A 24,485-nucleotide genomic window follows, 5' to 3' on the forward strand; every position below is an offset into this window, starting at 1 on the left:
TGGGTTATCAAGACCTTTTTATGGTGTCATTGCCAGGGAGCAATAGTGTGGGGTGAATATTCTTATGTGTGCTTGTTTGCTTTATCACTAAGTAGTTTTCATTTCCTGTTCTAAGTTGTTCTCTATCTTTTGTTATGGATATGGAACACGAAACACCAAAACAATTAGTGGTACAGTCTACTCACGGATATGGGGAACCTCCTAAAACCCTCGATGGTCGTTACATGAAAAATATTATGCACTACTTTGATAATCTCGAGAAAACCCCATTCAACTTGATAATGGGAGTAACGTTGGATCAACGTGAATACTTTATGGATTGTTGCTTGACACAAAAAGGGAAACTTTTATGGGATCATATTTATATGTTGCATTGGTATGCTCGGGATTTGTGCTTGAGATATGATTTTACTTTTTGCTCTAGGATGAATGCTCCACACCTTCCCTTTTCATGCAAATTTAACGATAATGAAACCTTGGCTTCTTATGCTAGAGGTATATATGATTACTATGATGTGGAACGAATGGAAGAATTTGTTGCTTTTACGGGTTCTTATGAAATTGAATCTTTTTTTGAAAAGTTTGAAGATTTTGATGATTCAGTTTATAGACCTGAAAAATTTTCTATCCTTAAATATTGCTTTTAAGAGTTGTATTGGTGGTCGACAGAACTTGAGGGAATATTTGTTCTGCCTTTAGCTCCTCGTTGGGTTCGACACTCTTATTTATCGAAGAAGGCTACAAACGATCCCCTATACTTGTGGGTTATCAATAGCTTGAAGTCTGATTCTCATTCTTTCTTTCCAGTAGACATAGTCATTTCCATCAAAGATAGGAAATCTTTCAGAGTGCAAGGATCTACCTGCATACGACATACTCTATACTCCAAGGACGTTAGACCTTTAATAAATAGAGACAGGGAGTACCTTCTCTGATACCAATTGTTGGGACCGAGAGTATATCGACCAGAGGGGGGTGAATGGGAGATTCAAAAATTCTTTCAAATGTTTTGAACTGATCCCAAACACATCAGCGGAAATAAGGTTCGATAGAATAGAAATTAAACAAGCAAGCTATTGAGGAACATATTCATCAAGATATGAAGCAATAACGGTTCGAGCATTGGATATCACAGGCTTGACGATGAATATGGTAATGTAATATGCTAATAGATATAGTAACGTCTCATAGACGAGAAATGAGATACAATTAGAGAACACTAGAAAGAATTATGAGGAATGAAAATGATACAGATCAAATAGAATGTATATGACTGGAATGGCTACACAGAATGGTGAGAATGCAACAGGGTGAATAATGAATGATAACAGCTGGGAATGACAGAAATGAAGGATACGAACAATATGTAACAGACAAAGATAAATTAGCTAAACTATCGTCACAGAGCACGAAAGTGAACTGCCGAATGTAATGCAGTAATGTAGAGTGAACCAGTGGTGGTTGATGGCGACAGTTGGATTTGGTAGACCAGTTCGCCCTTCTGCCAAAGCACTACGTCTGGTTGGGGGGTTGTGGTTTAACACAGAGATAAACTCTCTTCGCCCTATTCTCCTTCAACTCAGAGCTGATCAGACCCTAGTTAATTTCACTCGTGGTAGATACTTGTCGGCGATCTCCAAACCTTCGGTCGACCTTAGCGAACCACAATTACTCTTGGTTGTTGAAGATCTTTCTCGGTGAAGACAACAACTCTGCAACACTCGAGCCGACACCTATCCGTCTCGAGAGTGCGCAACTCTCAAGAGTAATAGGTACAAGAACTCTAACTCAGAACTGTTGTGATGCACTACCACTGTCTAAGTTTGGGCTCTTGATTTTTATCTCGGTGGATCTTAAACTCAAATCACTCAGAGAGGGGCTGTTCAGACAATCTTCTCACAAATCTTAAGCGAAGCAGCCAACGGGCAACATTGGAACGGGGTGGCTATTTATAGCCGCAGCCTTCCCTGAAGGGAACTGACCAAATTGGACATGTGGAGCAGCCAATGGCCGAACGACACGAGTCCAACGGTCGGAAATTGAGCACAACGGTAACATTTCTTGCGGAGCAAGTAAAGCTAACTCCTTAGATCGAAAGATATCTTCTGCAACACGAAGAACAACGTCAGCTGCTGCAAGGTAATCATTTGGAGCATAAAGAGATTTCTCTCGCATCTTTCATAGGTTTTTGGCTAAGCATCACAGCAGATCTAAGCTTTGAAAACCTATACCCCTCTTCATAGTATGGTGGTCCTATGAATCAAATAAATGAAAGAAGAAAACCGAAATGAATACTACGTCTTCACTTTGTTTTTGACTTCCATTCGCTGCAGTGAATTTCTTCGGACAACATCTCCGAACCAATTGCTTTGCTTCAGCAACGAATTTTAAGGGGTCAATGATGTCTACTATCCAACCTTCTTCTTGTAGACTCGTGTTGGGCCTCCAAGCGTAGAGTTTTGTAGGACAGTAGAAAATTTCCCTCAAGTGGATGACCTAAGGTTTATCAATCCGTGGGAGGCGTAGATGAAGATGGTCTCTCCCAAACAATCCTGCAACCAAATAACAAAGAGTCTCTTGTGTCCCCAACACACCCAATACAATGGTAAATTGTATAGGTGCACTAGTTCGGCCAAGAGATGGTGATACATGTGTAGTATGGATAGTAGATATAGGTTTTTGTAATCTGAAAATATAAAAAACAGCAAGTTAACTAGTAACAAAAGTGAGCAAAAACGGTATTGCAATGCTTGAAACCAAGGCCTAGGGTTCATACCTTCAGTAGTGCGAAGTCTCTCAACAATGATAACATAATTAAATCATATGGAAATCCCTCATAATGCAACAAAGAATCACTCCAATTTTTCTATTAGAGAACATAGGACGAAAACGTGCATCAACCCCTATGCATAGATTACCCCAATGTCACCTCAGGAATTCGCGAGTTGAGTGCCAAAACATACATCAAGTGAATGAACAAAACATCCCATTGTCACCACAGATATCCCATCGCAAGACATACATAAAGTATTCTCAAATCCAACACTCAATCCAACATAACGGAACCTCAAAGAGCAAGACTCAATTCATCACAACAAGAGATAGAGAGGGAAGAACACCATAAGATCCAAATATATTAACAAAGCTCACGGTACATCAAGATCATGCCAAATCAAGAACACGAGAGAGAGAAAGAGAGAGATCAAACACATAGCTATTGGTACATACCCTCAGCCCCGAGGGTGAACTACGCCCTCCTCGTCATGGTGGTCGCCGAGATGATGAAGATGGCCTCCGGTGATGGTTTGCCCCTCCGGCAGGGTGCCGGAATGGGCTTCCAATTGGTTTTTAGTGGCTACAAAGGCTTGCGGCGGCGGAACTTCCGATCTAGGGTTCTTTTCAGAGGTTTCTGTATATATGAGTATTTGGCATTGGAAACAAGTCAGGGGGACACCCGAGGGACCACAAGCCCTAGGGGCGTGCCCTGGGGGTGGGCGCGCCCCCTGGCTTGTGGCCTCCTTGGTCACCTCCTGTAACAGCTCCGGTGCTCCGTGGGTCTCTTCTGGTCCATAATTGATCATCATAAATTTTCAGCTCGTTTGGACTCCGTTTGATATTCCTTTTCTGTAAAACTCAAAAACAAGGAAAAACAGAAACTGACACTGGGCTCTAGGTTAATAAGTTAGTCCCAAAAAATAATATAAAATAGCATATTAATGCATATTAAACATCCAAAACAGATAATATAATAGCATGGAACAATCAAAAATTATAGATACGTTGGAGACGTATCAGTCAACTCCTTCACGTCAATCTTCTCGTCTACATGTCTTCAATAGATGTAGCTCAGTCTTCTCTGCAATGCAGATATTCTTTGGTGAAGTTCCTCGAACTTGGCACCGGAGACAGCATTCTCGTCGGTTCTGCATGGACTATTTCTCTCTGTGTGCACTAGCAAACAAATCAGTCCATGCATGTTTCTATCAACAATCTCCAAAACACAAGAGGGCAAATATTGCACCAACAAGAGGTATGAATGAAACATGCTCCACGACTCTAAGCCAACTCATGTCAACCTATCCTGAATGCTTGGAGACTCCAAATGACACCACTTAAAGTGTTTGGATAAAATATAGGGTTTTTGGTAGTTCACAACTCCTAACTTGGCTCCAACAGCTCTCTTGGGAGGGTTCAACTATATTGGAATTTGAGTGTGGCTACCGACCATTCTCGAAATGTCCTGGCGGATATGACCAGGAGTGTCTGATCTGACCTTTTGATACAAACTTCACTAACATTGAGGTTCTAGACAAAAATCACTAAGAGAAACCAAATGAGAGCAGGAAGGTTATGTAACATCCCAGAAGATTCGAACCTGTCAATCGAAGTGTCTGAACCGCAATTAGTCTACCTGATGCACTCTCTCTACAAGACTCGGAGGGTCTAGAGATAAGCTTCTCGGCGGCCAGGCCTCCTCAAGGTGTTGAGAACCGATACCGACAGGCTTAAAAGCGGAAGGTCAAGGGTCCTAACCCTCATATCTGAAATGCTAGGTCGAGACCCTTGACCCTTCACTGCACGAGCTAGGTATCTGCTCGTGGACTACCACACCGCGTGGGTCATCACTGGTGGGGACGACTACATGACCGTGAGGCACCCCTGCACCCTAGTAGAATCCTCGTGTGCCCGACTCAACAACCTCCCTACGGGATGCACCTAGAACTAGAAGGACCATGAGAACCTGGTAGTCAATCCTCAATCTCTAGAAACTATTTTTCTAGATTTTTTGGGAGTTTTCCTGAAAATACAATAACACCTGAAAATAGAAACTAGAACTCGCACTAGACTAATATGTTAGTTTAACAAAAAATTAATAAAAAATATTCCAAAGTGTTTATAGTTGATATCAACATAGCATGAATCATACAAATCCATACGTTTGAGACATATCAATCCTCGGAACAAATCTGGTTTTCTCGCGGTGCTCTCTCTCTCTCTCTCTCTCTCTCTCTCTCTCCCTCTCTGCATAATTTTGCACTGCCGCAAGGCTACTCCACCTCCTTGTCCTCCGGTTGTTCTTCCTTCTGGATGGTGAAGTGTTGTTGAACGTTTGATACGATACGCACGGATATCACAGAGTCACAGTGCTTTCGGCGCTTGATCGACGGATCCCTTCATGCGAGAAAAATTCTTGGGAATGGGAGGTAATACCTAGCTACAGGAATCTGCACATCATCACTAATGTTTTCTTCACTGTTGCATTCGTTGGTGAGATTGATCTACCCCTTGCATCTTCATAGTAATCCTAGGCTTGTATGTAAGTGTGATTTTTAATTACTTTGTACTATGTTACCCAACAAAGCCCCGCTCAAGGAAAGGGCCAAACACCACCGTCTCCCCCCTTCTTGCACTCTTCATCATCGATTGAGCCATAGCTCTACGATCTCTACCAGCTTTCCTATTTTGAAGGCCACCATCCTTGAAGGGCACCAAGTCACTAGATCTTATTCCTCCCCCTGCGGGCAACCCTCCATACTTGGAATCCCCAACGCTCTCTTTGTCGTGTCAGACGGGGAACTTCTACTCATCCAAGCAAGTGGCCTTTACAAATCTAGCCCCTAAGATGACAGGGCTGAAGGCGGTGGGTCCACGGAGGCCAGTTACACTAATGAAGCATAAGGGGAATACAATAGAAGTGTCCTAGTGGTGCATACCACACTTGAAATTGAGAGACAACAAGCAAGAAGGAAGCACGACAAAGAAGACAAGAGGTGATGAAAGCTAGATGACTTCTCTGCGCCCCCCCCCCCCCCCCGAGCACATATTCAAAATCAAGAGAGAGGCCCAAACTCCTCTCCCTTCGGGTCCTTCGTGTCAATGCCAGCGCGGTCCTACAAATTGACAAGTTCTAAGAGACTCCAGGCAAGCAAGTCACACAACACTCGAAGGCTACTAATGAGGATGTGTTTCACAAAGTTTTCGGAGCATGGACCAAGAGGGCCCCCGATCAGAGGTCGAGATATCTTCTCAAGTCTAGCAAACATCCCAAGTAACGTGCCACATTGAAGGACTTGAGAGGCTACGGACGACTGCTTGTGGCATGATCTAGTGTGAATCAACGGCGTGAACCCAACAATGATCCGACCTGAGTCATGTAACCCTAACTTGTCCATGTATATAAGACAAGAGAGGCATCAAACACATTCTAGAGAATCCTAGGTTTACCCACCTACCTCCATCTTCTTCCTCTCTGTCACTAGGCCGAGAGCTTGTAATCCAAGAAACATATCTCCCCACAAATGTTCGCTGTCATCGACAAGGAATCGAGCAACACAAACACCAAAGGCAGGAGTAGGTATTACCTCCTCCCGGAGGGCCTAGACCTGGGTAAATTCCTTGGTTCGTGCCTCACCATATTGATATGCCGCTTGCACGCCCCTTCATACAAATACCTTGTCACGGGATGATTGATAACCCACAAGTATAGGGGATCGTTTGTAGCCTTTTTAGATAAATAAGAGTGTCGAACCCAATGAGGAGCTAAAGGTAGAACAAATATTCCCTCAAGTTCTATCGACCACTGATACAACTCCACGCACGCTTATCGTTTGCTTTACCTAGAACAAGAATAAAACTAGAAGTAATTTGTAGGTATGAAGGGATAAGTTTGCAAGATAATAAAGAACGTAAAAATAAAAAGTAGGTGTTGTTCTAATTAAAGTACAATTAAATTAGTACAGCGACTGTAGATTAGTAGTGGTAGGATTTGCGGAATTGTCCCTTAGCAATTGACTACGTTACTAGACCGATAGCAAGTTTTTATGTGGGAGAGGCCACTGCTAGCATGATTGGAACTATTAGCAAGCATCCACAACTACTAACATTCATTAAGGTAAAACCCAACCATAGCATTAAGATATATATTGGTCGCCCATCAATCCCGTATGCATCAATTTCTATGGTAGGAAGAAGCTTCTGTCACCCTTTCCCTCCAATGCATAGTCCTACCAACATACATCTAATCCTATGGTGTGATCCACATGCGCGCTCATATGATGGGCACCAAAGGACAACAACATAACCACAAGCAAATTAAACCAATCATAGCAATTCACCAATAGGACAACAAAAATTTATTAAGACACCATAGGATGGCAACACATCATTGGATAATAATATGAAGCATAAAGCACCATGTTCAAGTAGAGGGTACAACGGGTTGCGGTAGAGTGGACCGCTGAATATAGATGGGGGAAGGTGATGGAGTTGTTTGTGAAGATGATGGAGTTGTTGGAGAAGATCGTCATCACACGATGATTGCCCCGACGGTGTTCCGGTGCCACCGGGAGAGAGGGGGAGAGAGGCCCCCCTCCTTCTTCTTCTTCCTTGGCCTCCCCCCTAGATGGGAGGAGAGTTACCCCTCTGGTCCATGGCCTCCATGGAGGTGGAGGGGCGGGAGCCCCTCCGAGATTGGATCTCTCCCTCTGTTCTCTTCTGTTTTGCGCTCCCCAGATCTGGCCGAAAACCGTTTATTAAATATCCAGAGATCTGTAATTCCGATTGTGCTGAGATTTTAACATGATTTTTTTCGGAAATAAGCTTCCTTGTGCCCGAAGGAGAGCAGCAACCACCTTACGAGGTGAGCACAAACCACCACCACGCGCCTCGGCCCTGGGGTGCGCCCTGGTGTCTTGTGGGGGTTGTGGACCTCCTTTTGCGTTAATTCAACCTCCACCAAAAGTCACATATATTCTAAAATAATTCTCCATAAAAATTTATTGCATTTGGACTTCATTTGATATGGATATTCTGCGAAACAAAAAACATGCAATAAACAGGAACCAACACTGGGGACTTGATCAATATGTTAGTCCAATAAATCATATAAAATGTTGCCAAAAATATGTGAAAGTTGTATAATATTCTCATGGAACAATAAAAAATTATAGATACGACGAAGACATATCAATGACACTGCCAATATAAAACACCGACACAAGGCGGTGAAGGAGAGTATGTCACTACTCCCAGGATCTCATGACGAGTTCATCACGTTCATGTACCTACAAGCATATATCTTTGATGCTATTGACATGTTCAATGTTGATATCACCTTCTTCAATTTATTACCGGTGTTTTGGGTTGATACATCTTGCTTTTGGCAAGTGGAGCTCGAATTTTGGTCGATACTTGGTTAGGCGGGGTCATCTAGCTTCTCTGACTTTATGTGATGGTTGGTCTCCCCCATAGGTGGCGACACTATTTGTCACTAGCATTGTAGCCAGAACAATGATTTGTAGGGGTGTACGATAGCCTTATAGCGAAGTTTGTCATGCATTGAGACTTTGATATTTTCTTGAATGGGTTCAGTTGTCTCAGCACAAGGCGACTTGGTCCTGTATTAGGAAGGTATCGAGGGAGGCTTAGTTAGTGATAGTCATACGCAAATCCTCGGTGCCAACTCCAAACTTCTGTTCCTTGACATCGAGTTGAGTCATTCGAGACTCCTCGGTCTTCTCGAGTAAATATTTGATATCTAGCTCTCTCCCGTTGGTTGTATGCAAGTGAGAGTGAATAAGGGTACATACACATGGGGTCAATTAAGGTTAGGCTTGCTTGGCAAATGAATAGGGCTACCCTTGTAGTAGTAGGTTGGAGGGGTAATCTTTGACTGACTAGGTTGATGTGGTGCATAGTACATGATGGACTAGCTCACCTAACTTCGATTGACTAGGTAAGAGTGGTGCATAGTACATGATGGACTAGCTCACCTAACTTCGACTGACTTGGTAGGAGTGGTGCATAGTACATGATGGACTAGCTCACCTAACTTCCTACTAGTGGACTTCTTTGTGCTGGGACATTTATTCTATTGACTTGTTCTTTACCTCTCTGTTCATTTGACTTATTAATTATGATTAGTCGCTCATACTTTCGTTGATTCGACTTGATTTTGATAATTTGTGACGTAAATACCAAGTGGGACTCCACTAGAAGTAACAATTCACACAATAATGATAAAAGACTCTTTGATTTTTTTAGAGTGTTCATGTATCCTTTTTCGTAAAGAAGTGTTGTCACCTCTCAGCGGGTGGTTAATTCCGAGGACTGGTGCAACACCAAACTAGTGAAGGTGGGACGTCGCATCTCTGAGCTCAAGGTGATGCCAAGTCTCGCAAGTGGGTGGCACGAGAACTTAAAGGATGGTTGCAACACAAAGTTGGAGAAGGTGTGGCGTCATGGCTCTGAGCTTGAGGCAATGTCAATGCTTACACATGTTGCATGGAAAAATCAGGGATCCTCGCGGCTTCAAATTGGCAAAGGTGTAGTGCGCAGCTCCAAGGTTTAGGCGATATCAAGGTCCGGAACTCGGAAGCGAGCGAAGTGGTGACTCTGAAGATCAGCATGGCTTCAAGTTGGTGAAAGCAAGGTGTCATGGCTCCGAGATCAAGGCGATGCTAAGACTCAGAAGTGGGCAGCACGTCAACTCCGAGGATCACACGTCACCAAGTTGGCAAAGGCATGACATCATGTCACCGAGGCTCCACACGGCTTCAATGCGGTGAAGGCGAGTAACGTCGCGACTCCAAGGGTCTCTTGAAGAGCTCCTCACCTTTCTGTAGTTGCAATGGTGTTTTTTGGATGCTCTCGACATGTTCGATGTAGACCTTACCTTCTTCATTTATTCACGACACATTAGGTTGTTACTTTTTGCTTTTGGCAAGTGAAGTTTTGAAATTTGGTTGATTAGGCGAGGTCATCTAAGCTTCTTTGGCTATACTAGCAAAAATGTCCGTGCGTTGCAACGGGAGAAAATTTAACTTCCCTAGCATAGACTAAAATATAAACCATTATTTAATTTATGATCCACGACAATTATTCCCAAGATGAAAAAAATTATGCTTTCAATCATACCGTCTTTGCAAAAGGATCACAGTTCGTTTGCGGCTTCATAGTTTCATTCTCGCCTCCATACCACAATCAAATGAGAAGAAAGGAAAAATGTTTCGGAATAGGCCCCTTGGCCGACGTAGAAGAGAAATAGAAACGTATTATTTTTCGCTGCTCCACAATTGAATCATAGAAAGAAAAAAATGTGGAGCAGCCTAGGTCGGCCCACGTGTCGGAGAAACGTAAAAGGTGTGTGGTACATTGGTAGATACATGACGGCCGAAACTATAATTAGATGGAAGAATCCTTCCTTCCTTTAATATTAATAGAATAATTAGTATATATAAAAAAGGGTTTAGGGCAACAAAGTGACACGAATTTTACAACGGGGCAAAATTTCAATGACCTCATCGAAGCAATGACAGAGTCTGCAACATCTGATTCATGACCATGGATTGCACGGATCATGTTGCATGCAGCTAACGACAACAATCAAACCATCAACAAAATCTAAGAGGTTGACCGCATCTCGATGAATATTGTTGTGAGTAATTGGAAATTTTCTTACAGAGCAAGATGATTATTTTTTGAATGGATGAACATTTTTTATAACTTGTGATCATTTTTTCAACAGGCACACATTTTTGGAATGGGTGAACTTTTTTGAAATTAATGAAGATTTTTTGTTTGACAAACATTATTTTTTAATGCATGAAGATTTTGAATCAGCAAACATTTCTGCAATCGGTGAACTTTTTTTTAAATTCATGATATTTTTTTTGTGAACATTGTTTTAAAATTTAATGAACATGTTTTGAAATCGCATATTTTTTGTTAAATTCATAGACATTTTACTACTTTTGAATCATTTTTCATAACTCATATTTTTTTTTAATTTGGAACTTTTATGAAATCCCAAATTATTTAAGGAAGAAAAAAAGAAAATATGAAATAAGAAAACAGAGGCGTCCCTCCCCGCTCATGGGCCAGCCTAATAGGGCGCATGGTTTCTAAAACATTTTTCAATACTCTCATTTTCTTTTGAAATTTGGAACTTTCTAAAAACCCAAATTATTTTAAATAAGGAAAACAAAAAAAGAAAAACGAAATAAGAAAAAGGGGAGTCCCTCCCCGCTAATGGGCCGGCCCAATTGGGCGCGGTAGAATAGCATATATGGGGTAATATTCCTCTGTCTTTTCATATTTGGGTGGACTGGCTGTTGCATTGCGGCTTGATATAAGTGGGCAGCGGTTCAAGACCCTCTAAGAGCAATTTTTTTTTACTTTTTAACGTAAACAGCGACGGACGAAAACAAAAATATATACGAAAAACATCGATAGACCAAAAATAGTGAAGAAATAATCCGTCCTTTAATATTAGGTATATAGATATAGATGTGATGGTTAGTCTTGCCCGGGGGCGCTGCCACCATTGTCATCATGGAGAAAAAAATTTCTTAAATCAGATTCATTGCAAAATTCTAAGAGGACTTTGCAATGAGGAGAGAAAACGAACAAGTAATACTGCAATTATACTTTTGAGATGGTCAGATTGGAAGTATTAAAAATACATTTAGTCACTTGAGTTAGTAATGATCGGGATATGCCCAGATTGGAATCGAGCGAAATAATAGCTCAGATTGCAGAAGTAAATACGTATAGGGTATCTTTACATCCACATGATACCGCCGATATACTAGAGCGTCGGCATGGTCGGTGCACCCGTCACGGAGGAGCGTCCGACTGTCTGGCCACGACCGTTGACTCTCAAGTTGGCCCCACGACGACGGGTTTCCCCACCAGTACAGTACCATGACCTCTCCCAATGCATAGGTGTTTAGATAAGGTGCTAAGTGCATTAAATACTTAGCAACTCAAGTCCTTAATGCATAGGTGCTTAACTTGTTGTTGCTAAGTATACTTTATTTAATGAGTTAGCACCTAAAGTCTTTCATGTATTGGTCAAATTGTTTCATTTAAGTGGTTTGCCTAGGTTCTCGCGCTAGGCATTGATTTTTTCTGGGTCACCAAAGTACTCTCTTCCTTTTTTTTATGTTGTGCCATGTCACTTTTTCGCTTATGTGGCATGCTTAGCACCTGTCCACGGTGGAGCATTGGGAAGGGCCTGCTACCTGGGAGGCCGGCGCCGCACACGCACAGACCCCGAGCCAGAAGAGCCCTCCCTGTCCGTCCGATCTTTGGGGGGGCGGTGTCGAGATCCCGGACACCTTTAACCGCCTCGGGCAGGCCCCACCGCCGCACCCCACAGTTTCGAATTCAAACCCCTCCCCTCTCTCTCTCCCCTCCTCCCCACGCGGCGCGCTGCTCCCGAATCGAAGCTTCCAGAAGCCTACGCGGAGGCGCGCCGGGACCCGAGCGGGGTGAGGGACGGAGGCGCATGGCGGAGGCGCGGAGGGTGTCGTTCCGCGGCGGCCGCTTCGCGTCGCGGAAGACGGAGGAGGCTGGTACGCAGATCTCTCGTCGCCCCCATCCACGGCTTCTTGCTCGATCGGTTCATCCCTGTACGCTGTAGCGCGGTGCTTCCTTTGAGATTCCTGCGGCGCATCTTCTTCTTCTTCTTTCTTGCTGCGCCTCCTTTTGGTCGGGTTCTGGGCCGGTTTGCGCTGAAGCGAGCGCGTGCCCATTTTGGGGCGCGTTTGTTTTAGTAACTTTGGCGGAGGGCTCGCGGGAATCGCGCGGTTCCATTTCTGGATACCATATTGAATCACGAGATCCTGCGGATATTGTGCCATCTGATGCGCAACGATTAATTTTTTTCCCCTGCTTGTTATGGGTCAAATCGATGCGCTTGTTGGCGGAAGTTCGTTGTACAAATCGGGGTTCGTCGGACTCAGACGCGCTGCTGTGCATTCAACCCTACTTCTGCAATATGTTTCGGTGATTCCTGAATCTGCCGCTGTTATCTTTGCTCCAAGAACCGTGCAAAGCAGTGAAAGTGCAGCTTTTATTCCGATTATTATTATTATGCATGCTTTCATTTCTGTACGAAAAACAATGTTAGTTGCGGAGAAAAATCCTAAACAAGATTGTGCAGTTGGCCAGTTCTAATTATACTTTTAATGCAAGAGTGTCATTCTTGCAGCTAGAACGCCGCATTACTGCATTTCCTTGCATATGTAGCCAATACTACCATGTTTAGTTTAACATGCCACAATTTCCAACACATGAAGTTGTGCTTGTGTAAATTTCATTGGCTCACTGTACTTTCTTGCTTTGATTTGTGCAAGTATGGAGACGGCACCAGGCTGCAGCCTGGCTAGAGAGCATGGTTGGGCCCTTCGGCCTCTCCCATTGCCCATCGGAACAAGAATTTGTCGCTGCTCTAAGAAACGGCATTGTCCTATGCAAGGCCATCAACAAAATACAGCCAGGTGTTGTGCCAAAGGTTGTTGCAAACGCCCCCTGTGATAGCCAGCCATCGACGGCTTTTCAGTATTTCGAGAACATCCGCAACTTCTTGGTTGCTGTTCAGGAGCTAAAGTTGCCGAGCTTTGAGGCCTCTGATTTGGAAAAGGTTTGCTAGCTATCCTTACCGTCTTAATCTTGATGATGGATCGATGCCCATTAGCCACGACACTAATTTGGTTGTTTGTGCAGGACAATCTTGATGCTGGGTCAGTGGGCAAGATAGTTGATTGCGTCAATTCTCTGAAGTCCTACCAGGAGCGAAAGAAATGCAGTGGAACCTATGGGCCAGTCAAGTATATGAAATCACCTCTTGCACCATGTTCTGCAATTCATGTTCAGTCTGAAAATGTCACTTCAGGATCTTCTACCCCTCAAAAGTGTCTAGACTTGAAAGAGATTGATGCTGAGGGTCAATCTTTTCAAAACGTGGGTCCTAACATGGAAGGTTTGTGATCCACTTTTCTTTGCAAGTTTTGTACACTTAGTGCTTAAATATTTCTAGCTGATAAGTAACACGTGTCGCCATATAGATGCTGCTGCTTTAGTTGATTTCTCAATTAATTGCGCTATTTATGTTTTTCTGCATGCATTAACTAATTTCAGCGGCTTGGTTAACCATAGTCTCTGATGAATAATTTGACCATCTATGTATTGTGCATTTGTAGAGGCAATTGGAAAACTTCAGAGGATTATTCTTGATTGCATGATAAGCTGCAAGGAAAATCTGAACCAGGACGTTCTTAAAAAGGTCCTTAGTCAACATGTTTTTTTTTGGTTGAAAGTACAGAACCATGTATCAGCTTTCTGATATGGCTAAACTTATTTTCCAGGATCCAGTAACGCTAGTTGGCACTATTTTATCAAATCAGCTGGAAAAAGAACAGGTGACTTATCTATTGAATTATTCCTCTCAAATGCCATATGTATTTCTGACGTTAGCCTCATCAATTTAGCCGCACTCAGGCTCGCTTTTGTTTTATAAGCCGCAACAGTAAGCACCTGCGTCATTCCATATTCATTCTAAGACATCTTTTCTGAAAAATGCCTGTGTTAAATTGTTGAGAATCCACATACATATGTGGCCCGTTCGCCTTTAGTTGCGGTGCTATTATTCACGTGACGTCTCAGTATATTTTTGTATATCATAAGTTGATGTCTACTCAAAGCGTTGTTGCACCAAATATTTTCCGTTTCTTATCATCATCTCAACTATTGTGTTGGCTTATTCTTTTCATGCACATTTATATTCTTGCTCAATTTAGTGCACACCAATATGTGTTATGTGTGAACTGCTTTCCCTATATTAGTGATTATTACATCATAAGTTAAGCATATTACTGTTACCACACTGTAATACTGGGAAAGGTGTTAGAACTACATCTTTCTACGTAAAACATAGAACAAGTTCTGTATAAAAGTAAGAATACTGATACCGTAGAACTGTAGAACTATGAGGAATCTTAACTTTATTTCTTACTGTTGGCGGTTGGGTTCCTCCTAATGAATGAAAGTGATGGAGTTTATATTTGTTTTATTACTCTGAAGCACAGCTTTTAGAAAGTACCATGTGATACAAGCAGACACTAAGATCCTCGATCTTTCGTATTTCTCAGTTCTGAATTCTAAACTGTGGTTATACCAAGTTCCTTTTGTTTGTGTTGTCAGACATGTGCATTTTTTGCAATGAATTATATGTCTTTGTAGGCTGGTATAGTTGGTCCACATTTCTGTTCGCCGATGTCTATCAGGATTTTTCCAATTGGAAATTTTCCTTTTTAGCGCCTCTTAATATTTTATCAAGGCTAATTACAGCTGACATCAATGCCTTCTATGCAGTTCAAACCACTCCTTCAACTTATTTCTCCAGAAGGGGCTGCTATGGAAAATGAACCAAATCAACATATCGAGGTAATGTTTAAATATTGCAATGTCCCTTTTCATTTATCTGCAGAAGTTAACGGAATTGACTTGAACAATATTTTTCTCACGAGAGAAGCAAAAGCTTTGTGTTTATAGAATAATAGAATGAAAAGCATAGTGTGACAAGCCTAAAGACACCTAAGCAATATGTAGCTGCCACGCCACATTTGGCAGCTAAAGATTCCATGCATCACCTTTAATCTCACGAATAAACTTTTAGAATGTGCAACTAGAGAATAGCCATTTTAGTATTTGGCTGTGATACAGGTTCCTAACCTGACATTCTATCAGTCTTTTCTCATAGTTATGGTAAAAGGCTACATATATTTTTGCTCTGATTTGACTATGTACTTCACATCTGGGATGCGTAATAAATGCCGGTGCTGAAGCCTGAAGAACACAATACCAGAATAAATTCTTACTCTGTTTAAAAATGTTGTTATAGGGTAGAGAAAAGGTCAAATAACTCTGTAGCTTCTGAGGAAATAATCCCCCCATGACATTTATTTCCCCAACACGTCAGTGACGAATTATGACACTTCGCTCAAATTTTGTACATCATTGTGATGCATTATACCTTTTTATTTATTTTCTTTCAGTGTTCAAACTCGCAGAATGAGAATAGACTGCGTCTCTTGGAAGCACAGGAATCTGAACTCTTGGTGAGATCTCATGCTAATAACTAAATTATACTCAGCATCATCCATTTAAGGTTTTCTTAAAATAAACGTGTTTCTGAGATACTGTAATGATCTTATATGTTCCTTAAATGGCAAGTTTACCTCTTTGTGAACAACAGTTTGCTCAGCACTCAGTTTGTACTTTGTAATGACATGACATATTTTACAGGAGCTCAAGACAATGTTTCAAGAGGTTAAAGTTGATTTCAGGTCTTTGCAGACCCAATTCCAAGATGATATCACAGAATTAGGTATGTTGTTTAAACCTTCGTCCGAGCACACAGTTCCAGGTATTCAAAGTAAGTTCCATTTACAATCTTTAGCTGTCTGGTGTAACACTGAGACTTATACTTTACAGGTCATAACATTCAAGGGATTTCCAAAGCTGCTCTTGGCTATAACCAAGCTGTGAAAGAAAATAGAAACCTGTATAACATGCTTCAAGAAGTGCGAGGTATCAGTATAGTTCAGTGTTGTCATGGATGTTACTGTTTTGATGATTTCTAAGAGTTTTTTTATAGGAAATATCCGAGTCTTCTGCCGGATAAGACCACTTATGAATTCAAAGTCTATTTCTTCAATTGAACATGTTGGAAATGATGGTTCGATAATGGTTTGTGATCCATATAAGCCACAAACTACACGTAAGATCTTTCAGTTCAACCAAATTTTTGGGCCAACAACCACTCAAGGTGATATGGTCTAAACTTTTTGTCTAAACTGTACTTGAAGTTGCATGCCCATGTCTTTATCTAATTTTTACATCTTCATGCTCAAATTTCCCCAGATGAGATTTACAGGGAGACACAATCATTGATTAGATCTGTCATGGATGGTTATAATGTGTGCATATTGGCTTATGGGCAGACAGGTTCTGGCAAAACCCATACAATGGTATAGAGACAAATCATAATTTCTACAGTAACTCCTTATTTTTATCGGACCATATTGAATCACATGTAATTGTTCTTTGTCTGTGCATGGTGGTGATTAGTGCGGCCCGTCTGGTGGGTTATCGTCTAACGATCTTGGAATTAATTACATGGCACTGAACGATCTCTTCACCATATCAACTTCTAGAGAAGATGTAAAGTATGACATACGAGTGCAGATGGTTGAAATATACAATGAGCAAGTTCGTGATCTCCTAAGCGAAGATACTTCAAGCACGAAATATCCTTTCATATCTGATGTGCCATTCTTGTTATATTTTTGTCCTAGTGGAATCCAATTTCATAACTGTGTTGGTTCCTGACAATAATTTCACATTAGATATAAGGTCTTCAAGCAATGGTCTGTTCAACCTCCCAGATGCAAAGATGTGCCCAGTTCAGTCCCCTTCTGATGTTATGAATTTGATGCTGCTGGGGGAAAAGCACCGTGCTTCTGGTCCAACAGCAATGAACAATAGAAGTAGTAGATCTCATAGGTTTGAGTTCGCATTATCTGCCCCAGTAACCTTTTTTTTGTGTTCTTTCAATATTTGCTGCAACTGATTTTTTATGTTTGCAGTATCTTGACTGTCCATGTAAGTGGGAAGGACATTTCTGGCAATGTCAGCTGTAGCTGTCTGCATTTGGTAGATCTTGCAGGAAGTGAAAGGGTTGACAGGTCAGAAGCCACGGGGGATAGATTGAAGGAGGCTCAGCATATTAACAAGTCACTGTCTTGCCTAGGGGATGTCATCACTGCCTTAGCTCAGAAGAATTCTCACATTCCATACAGAAATAGCAAACTTACCCAATTGCTACAGAGTTCATTAGGTATTTGGCTATATCTTGGAACATGCTCACCACATTCACTGGTCTAGCTGTCGATATTAATACTACTGATCAACCAAGTGGTTGGTCACTTTTGATGTTATATGTCTTTTCTTTAAGTATCTTTTACATAATCAGCATCATAGTGTAAGTTCATGCAAAATCACTGATAATGAAGCAGTGCTTTCATTGGCTCCATCCTACCTTGTTATACATTGACGTCATATGCCCACTGTAACATCTTCTAATATTGTTTTTGCGTTGCCGATGACAGGGGGGAATGCAAAGACATTGATGTTAGCCCACATAAGTCCGGAGGGGGAATCTTACGTAGAAACTCTTAGCACACTGAAATTTGCCCAAAGGGCTTCTACTGTTGAACTTGGAACTGCTCATGCAAACAAAGAAAGCAATGATATAAGAGAGCTTAAAGAACAGGTATTTTCCTGTTGCTTCCCATTGCATATTTAAGAGTTGTTGCTAGTTTGCTAAATCAACAATATGATTTGACCACCTTTACAATGTTGCACTTACACTTAAATTTACTATTTCATCACTTTATCTTTGTTTGAAACATTGGACTGAAGAATGGAAGACTTTGTCCCTACAGAATTTTGCATTTATCTCTGTGTTAGTAGTGTACATTGAATTGTTATTGTTCCAAATGCTTACATTTGATATGTAATTCATTTGCTTTACAAACAGAAGATAAGTATGTAAGATTCAAGCTATTTTCAGGTAGAAACTCTCAAAAAGGCATTGGCAACCAAAGAATTTGAAAGATCGTCACTTAAACTGAAGGAAAATACAGTAACGAGTGGAAGAACAAAGCAACTCCCGGAGCGTACCCCACCAAGGCCGCGTAGGTTAAGCCTAGAGACTACTAGTAGTGAAAAGGGTAGCATACCAGGAAAGCCACCAAAATCACCTGTTTCAGCGATGAGATTCAACAGAGATCACAGGACAGCTCGTGACAAGGAGTGCAGTATTGATGGCTTCAATCGCACAAAGCTCCACAGATCTGTAATACAGGTATATCTTTCTCTGAATAACTTCATAATGTTTGCTGATGTAGTGACTGACCTTTTATCCTTCTTCCTCATTGTGATAAAAGATGTCCCCAACGTTATCTGAAGAGCCAGTCGGACATGAGAATGAGAAGATAATTACAACAGATGATACGGTTACCTTTTATCAACTACCCCCTGATGGTTATAATCAATACAAGCAGTCAGGTTTGGATACTCTCCAGAGAACACCATGCAGATCAAGGTACATGGGCGTGGAAGTGAGGCAGACGGAAGAACCTTCTGATGCCAAATTGGATAAAACAACCACAAGCAGCGTGGCGAAGAAAGGGTCACATTTAAGAAGATCCATTCAGAGCAGCATAGGGAAGTTGATTCATGGCTCTGAAAGAAGGTAGGTCCATTCAGAGCAGCATATTAGTATGCACTTGCAAACGAGTATAGATTGTAATTCTGCATGTGCACTAAGCTTTCTCTGCCGTTGACACAACGTTGCAGGAATACTCCACATTCAGCCCAAGCAACTCCTGCCAAAATCACAACTAATGCAAACAATGACGGCACATCTCCAATTACTACCAACGCGAGGTTAAAAAGAAGGCAGTCACTAACAGGTCTCCCACCTCCATCGTCGACCATGTCACGCAGATCATCTCTAGGAGGAAAGTCGGATTCGAGTAAGTACTGGATAAAGAAACTGCTGTTTTGCTCCTACTTCATATACTTAATATGTAATGATGGAGGCTGCCTTGTGCAGAGGAGTAATCAACTAAATTGTTACTAATGTTGTACCGTTTGATGAAAGGTGTACAAAATAGCCAAATCATTGCATGTGCTGCCAGCGCCAGCAATTACAAGCCACTGCCATTCTCCTGGGTTCGATGGCCTGAACAACATCAATGTGAACTCTCCATTCTTTCTCAACCAGTCCTTTGCTTCCCAGGCCAAAACCACTATAACCCTCTTTTAGCTGCTTGCATTCTATTTCCTCGTGGCTTCAGTAATCATTGGTTTTCATACATATGCAATCAAAGAAATCATCAAGGATTCTTGCCATTGCTTTCTGAGTCTATAGGTCCCTTCCTGTCAGTATATTGTTCCTAGTTTTTAAAATTTTCCGAGTGAGCTGCTAGTTGATGCTTGGAACTGAATTTACTTGTTCCCCGCTGCAACTTTAATAATGCAGCAAGTGGGAAACAGAGCTCTGCAGGAGAAAATGCCCAATCAGATATAATTTTACTATAAATCCTGGTGCTGTACATAGTTTTAAAGGACGTTGTGTTGTGATGATCCTAAGTTTTTTACTGAAAGAACTTCAACTTCCATTAGCAGGTTCAAGTGACAGAAAAGCCAAAACGCCACCTCCGATGAATTCGGCTGCGAAGGCAAAGAGATGGCTGTGAATCCTCAGTGAAAATCGTCAGAGATTCCCATCTCAAGCTGAGCGTGAGTCCGCGATAGCTGCCGAGTTAGAGTCATCAGCTTCTGTCAAACCATGATACTGCTGAAGAAGGAACACCAGGCGAGGGTTCGCAATGTTGAGAGAGCCCCCCACAGGTTCAGGCTAGGTTACATTCCTTGTAACAACTGAAACTTCTTGAGAGGTTACATAACATGTGGATGGAGTATGGAAGGTGTGAAATGGAAGCAAGTAAAGAATGCTTGTTTTGTGTTTGTTGTATTCTGAATCTCTGAATGTGTGGAGAAAGCAATGCAAAAATGATTCAGATTAACCTAGCAGCAAAGTGTCAGATTTGGCATATGTAATTTCATGGCTACTTCTGAAGCGTTTTTGTAACTGCTCGTTCGGCCTCGGTTTTCTTTCCTTTTTCTTTATGTCACATGAGCTGCCTTTGCATGATCCATCAGTTTAGAGTCTTCACTTACGCTGATCCATCAGTTTCAGACAGCCAGATACTTGGAGGGGCTCGTATTGTTGTGAGAGACCATGAGGGTGTTAGATGTGTATACTTCATTGTGTACATTCCCATTGTATAAGGACCTTTTCTGCACTTTACCACATCTGTATATGTACTGGTCTTTGGCCCTCAGTAAAGCTAGTTGCTCATTATCCAACATGGTATCAGATGTTAGGTTCCCCTCTCTCCCGCACGCTGCAACTCCGTGCTAGCTCCTCCCTCGATCCGCCCACTGCCAGATCCGGCTCTCCTCGTCGTGGTTCCGTCCGTCCTGGCTCTTCTCGCCGCGGATCCGGACGCCCGACCATCCCGGCCTGCTTCTTCTGCCGGCGGATTTGCCTGGGGCCGGTCTCCCTTCGCTCGGCTGCCGCCTCAACTGGCCCCCTTCGCTGCTGCTCCCGTTGCGGAAGCGGCGGCGTCCCTCCGCGTCAGGCTCTGCCCGCCTCGTGTGCGCGCGTGCGGGTGTGCGCGAGCGCCCGGTGTGAGCGAGCGTCCGGTCTTCGTCCGGCTCGCTCGTTGACTCCTGGAGACGAAGACGCCTCTCCCCTGCCCCGCTTGGCGGATTTGCCTGGGGCCGGTCTCCCTACGCGCTCCTCTCCTCTTGCGTGAGCGGGGCTCCGCTCGATCTGCTTTTCCGTTCGGCCCTCTAGATCCGGATTCAGACCGGGTCTCTTGATCCGCAGTCAGTTCGGGTCAAAAAAAAAAAACAGCAGAGAGACTTCCTTATGTCCTCTTCGGGCTATGTCGTCGTTCCTCGGTGCTCGGTGATCTTCGATGGCACTAACTATGCTGAGTTTGTGGGCTTCATGCGCATCCATATGCGTGGGCTCCTTTTGTGAGGTGTTCTCTCTGGCGAGGTCCCTTGTCCGCCCTGCCCTGTTGCGCCAGTGGCCCCAATCCCGCCGGTGCCGCCGGTCCTTGCTGCTGATGCTTCTCAGGCTGACCGGGATGCCGCCAAGGCTCTCGATGATGCTGCAATTGATGCTTATGATCAGCAGGTGTCAGCTTATTCTGATGCTCTTTCTGTCTATCAGGATGATCTGTCTGCTTATACTCAGTGGTGCAATGATGATGCTTGAGCTGCTGCCGTTCTCACTGCGAGTGTCCTCCCTCAGTTTGCTTCGGAATTCATGGGCCTCAGCACTGTTGCAGCAATGTGGTCATATCTTTGTCAGCGCTATCAGCCCTCTGGTGATGCCCTCTACCTTTCTGTGGTGCGTCAGGAGCATGCTCTTCAGCAGGGTGACTCGTCTGTGGATGAGTTCTATTCCCAGTGCTCTGCCATCTGGCGTCAGCTTGACTCACTGCGGACAGTTGTTTGTGGCACTTGCCGTTGCTGTCAGACTATGCGGTCTGACTTGGAGTTTCAGAGGGTTCATAAGTTCTTATCTCGCCTCCGATCTGAGTTTGAGCCTCGTCGTGCTCACCTGCTTGCTCGTGGTCGTGTTTCTATCTTGGAGGTGCTTGCCGAACTTCGTGCTGAGGAGACCCGTCTTCGCTCTGCAGGGTTACTTGTGGTTCCCTCAGTGTTGGCCGCCCGAGCTCCTGTGTCCTCTGCTCGCCTCACTGCTCCACCACTTCTGCCTACTCCTTTAGTGGGGTGAGTCGCTCTCCATATGCTGAGAAGAGTACGTCGCGCCGTGACACCTTCTGTGGTTACTGCTCTCGGTCAAGACACCCAGAGTCTGACTGTCGCCAGAAGAAGCGAGACCAGAGGCGCTCCTCTTCCAGCAGCACTCCAGCATCTTCCTCGACTCCGTCACTCATTGAACAGGATATTGTACGCCTCAAGCGTCTACTTGCCTTCTCCGGCTCCTCGTCGACTGGTTCAGTTGCTGCTGTGACTGCATCCACTTCTCCACCATCGCAGGCCTCTTCACAGTCAGGTACATCTTCGTGGGTTCTGGATTTCGGAGCCTCCTTCCATATGTCTTCTGATTCTTCTGTGCTGTCTTCCCTCCGACCTCTGGATTCACCTGTTAATGTTCTTACCGCTGATGGCACACCTCTTCCTGTTGCTAGTCGTGGTCTTCTTTCCACTCCATCCTTTTCTGTTCCTAGTGTTTCACATGTTCCTCGCCTTACAATGAATCTCTTTTCCGCTGCCCAACTCACTGATTCTGGTTGTCGTGTCATTCTTGATACCGACTCTTGCTCCATTTAGGATCGTCGCACCAAGGCTTTGGTTGGTGCTAGCCCCCGGCACCGTGAGTCAGAGGGCCTTTGGGAGGTTGATTGGCTTTGTGTTCCTTCCGCTGCCATCACTTCTGCCAACTCCCATGCTCTCGCTGCCTCTTCGTCTGCGTCCTTCCAGCAGTGGCATCATCGTCTTGGTCACCTATGTGGTTCTCGTTTGTCTCTTTAGTTCGTCAGGGCCTCTTGGGGTCTGTATCTGGAGATGTCTCCTTGCATTGTAATGGTTGCAGACTTGGCAAACAGACTCAGTTACCTTATCCTACCAGTGAGTCTGTATCTCGGCGTCCTTTTGACTTAGTTCATTGTGATGTCTGGGGTCCTGCTCCCTTTGATTCGGAAGGTGGTCATCGCTACTATGTTTTGTTTATTGATGGTTTCTCTCGCTACACTTGGCTCTACTTCATGAAATCTCGTAGCGAGGTTCTCCCTATATACAAACGATTTGCTGCCATGGTTCACACCCAGTTTTCCACGCCCATTCGTACCTTTCGTGCTGACTCCGCTGAAGAGTATATCTCTCAGCTGTTGCGGGGTTTTCTCGCGGAACAGGGTACTCTAGCCCAGTTCTCATGTCCTGGTGCTCATGCTCAAAATGGCGTTGCCGAACGTAAGCATCGTCATTTGCTTGAGACGGCTCGTGCGCTCATGATTGCTGCTTCCCTTCCACCCCATTTTTGGGTTGAGGCTGTTTCCGCATCCACCTATCTCATCAACATTCGGCCATCGACTGCTCTGCAGGGTGGTATTCCTATGGAGTGTCTCTCCGGTCGCTCTCCTGACTACTCGGCTCTTCGTATGTTTGGATGTGTGTGCTATGTTCTTCTTACCCCCCGAGAACGCACCAAAGTGACTGCTCAATCGGTTGAGTGTGTTTTCCTTGGCTACAATGATGAGCACAAGGGCTATCGATGTTGGGATCCTGTGGGCCGTCGCTTGCGCATCTCGCGTGATGTGACTTTTGACGAGTCTCGTTCTTACTACCCACGTCCTTCTTCCTCGAGTTTCTCTGAGGACGACCTTTCTTTCCTTCTCCTTCCTGATACACCCTGCTATGTGCCTCATGTGTCACCTCTTCCTCCGACACCTCTCATTCCTTCCCATTCACCATCGGCCTCATCTTCTCCATCCTCCTCCTCCACCTCTCCATCGTCATCTCCAGTCCGTCGCCCTCTCTCACCGTTCCCTCTCCACTATACTCGTCGCCCTCGTCCTAAGGATGTCTCCCCTGACGAGCCTTCCACCTCTAGTGCTCCTCCCCTCACGTCTCCCCCGGTTCACAATCTCCGTGCTCGGCCTCGCCCCCCGCCTGATCGCTACTCCCCTGATCGGTACGGTATCTCTGCTATTGCTGAGCCCCCTTCCTATCGGACTGCCATGACTCAGCCTGAATGGCAGCTTGCGATGGCCGAAGAGCTTGCTGCCCTTGAGCGCTCTGGCACATGGGATCTGGTTCCCCTCCCCTCCGGTGTTCGTCCCATCACCTGCAAGTGGGTCTACAAGATTAAGACTCGCTCCGATGGTTCTCTTGAGCGCTACAAAGCTTGTCTTGTGGCTCGTGGTTTCCAGCAGGAGCAGGGACGCGATTATGATGAGACATTCGCTCCTGTGGCCCACATGACCACTGTCCGCACTCTCCTTGCTGTGGCTTCTGTTCGTCAGTGG

At 43.9% G+C, this 24,485-nt stretch overlaps 1 protein-coding gene across 3 annotated transcripts; it reads left to right on the forward strand.

The window, feature by feature from the left end:
- Nucleotides 1-12,135: 12,135 nt before the first annotated feature.
- LOC123069491 (kinesin-like protein KIN-14A) lies at nucleotides 12,136-20,501 on the forward strand. Of its 3 annotated transcripts, XM_044492367.1 has the most exons (20): nucleotides 12,136-12,356; nucleotides 13,140-13,426; nucleotides 13,510-13,765; nucleotides 13,986-14,068; nucleotides 14,151-14,204; nucleotides 15,157-15,228; nucleotides 15,840-15,902; nucleotides 16,090-16,171; nucleotides 16,279-16,374; nucleotides 16,442-16,612; nucleotides 16,708-16,814; nucleotides 16,915-17,093; nucleotides 17,188-17,349; nucleotides 17,433-17,683; nucleotides 17,955-18,118; nucleotides 18,419-18,712; nucleotides 18,795-19,102; nucleotides 19,207-19,385; nucleotides 19,514-19,609; nucleotides 20,041-20,501. In XM_044492367.1, the coding sequence occupies exons 1-20, from the start codon at nucleotides 12,290-12,292 to the stop codon at nucleotides 20,109-20,111; spliced, it is 3,042 nt and encodes a 1,013-aa protein (XP_044348302.1). In that variant the 5' UTR covers nucleotides 12,136-12,289; the 3' UTR covers nucleotides 20,112-20,501. The 3 variants fall into 3 exon arrangements, with proteins under 3 accessions (XP_044348302.1, XP_044348303.1, XP_044348304.1); XM_044492368.1 differs by lacking the exon at nucleotides 19,514-19,609 and having other exon boundaries at nucleotides 20,038-20,501; XM_044492369.1 differs by lacking the exon at nucleotides 19,514-19,609.
- The last annotated feature ends 3,984 nt before the right edge of the window (nucleotides 20,502-24,485 follow it).

Source organism: Triticum aestivum, chromosome 3B (assembly GCF_018294505.1).
Source record: "Triticum aestivum cultivar Chinese Spring chromosome 3B, IWGSC CS RefSeq v2.1, whole genome shotgun sequence".
In the NCBI taxonomy this organism is placed as follows: domain Eukaryota; kingdom Viridiplantae; phylum Streptophyta; class Magnoliopsida; order Poales; family Poaceae; genus Triticum; species Triticum aestivum.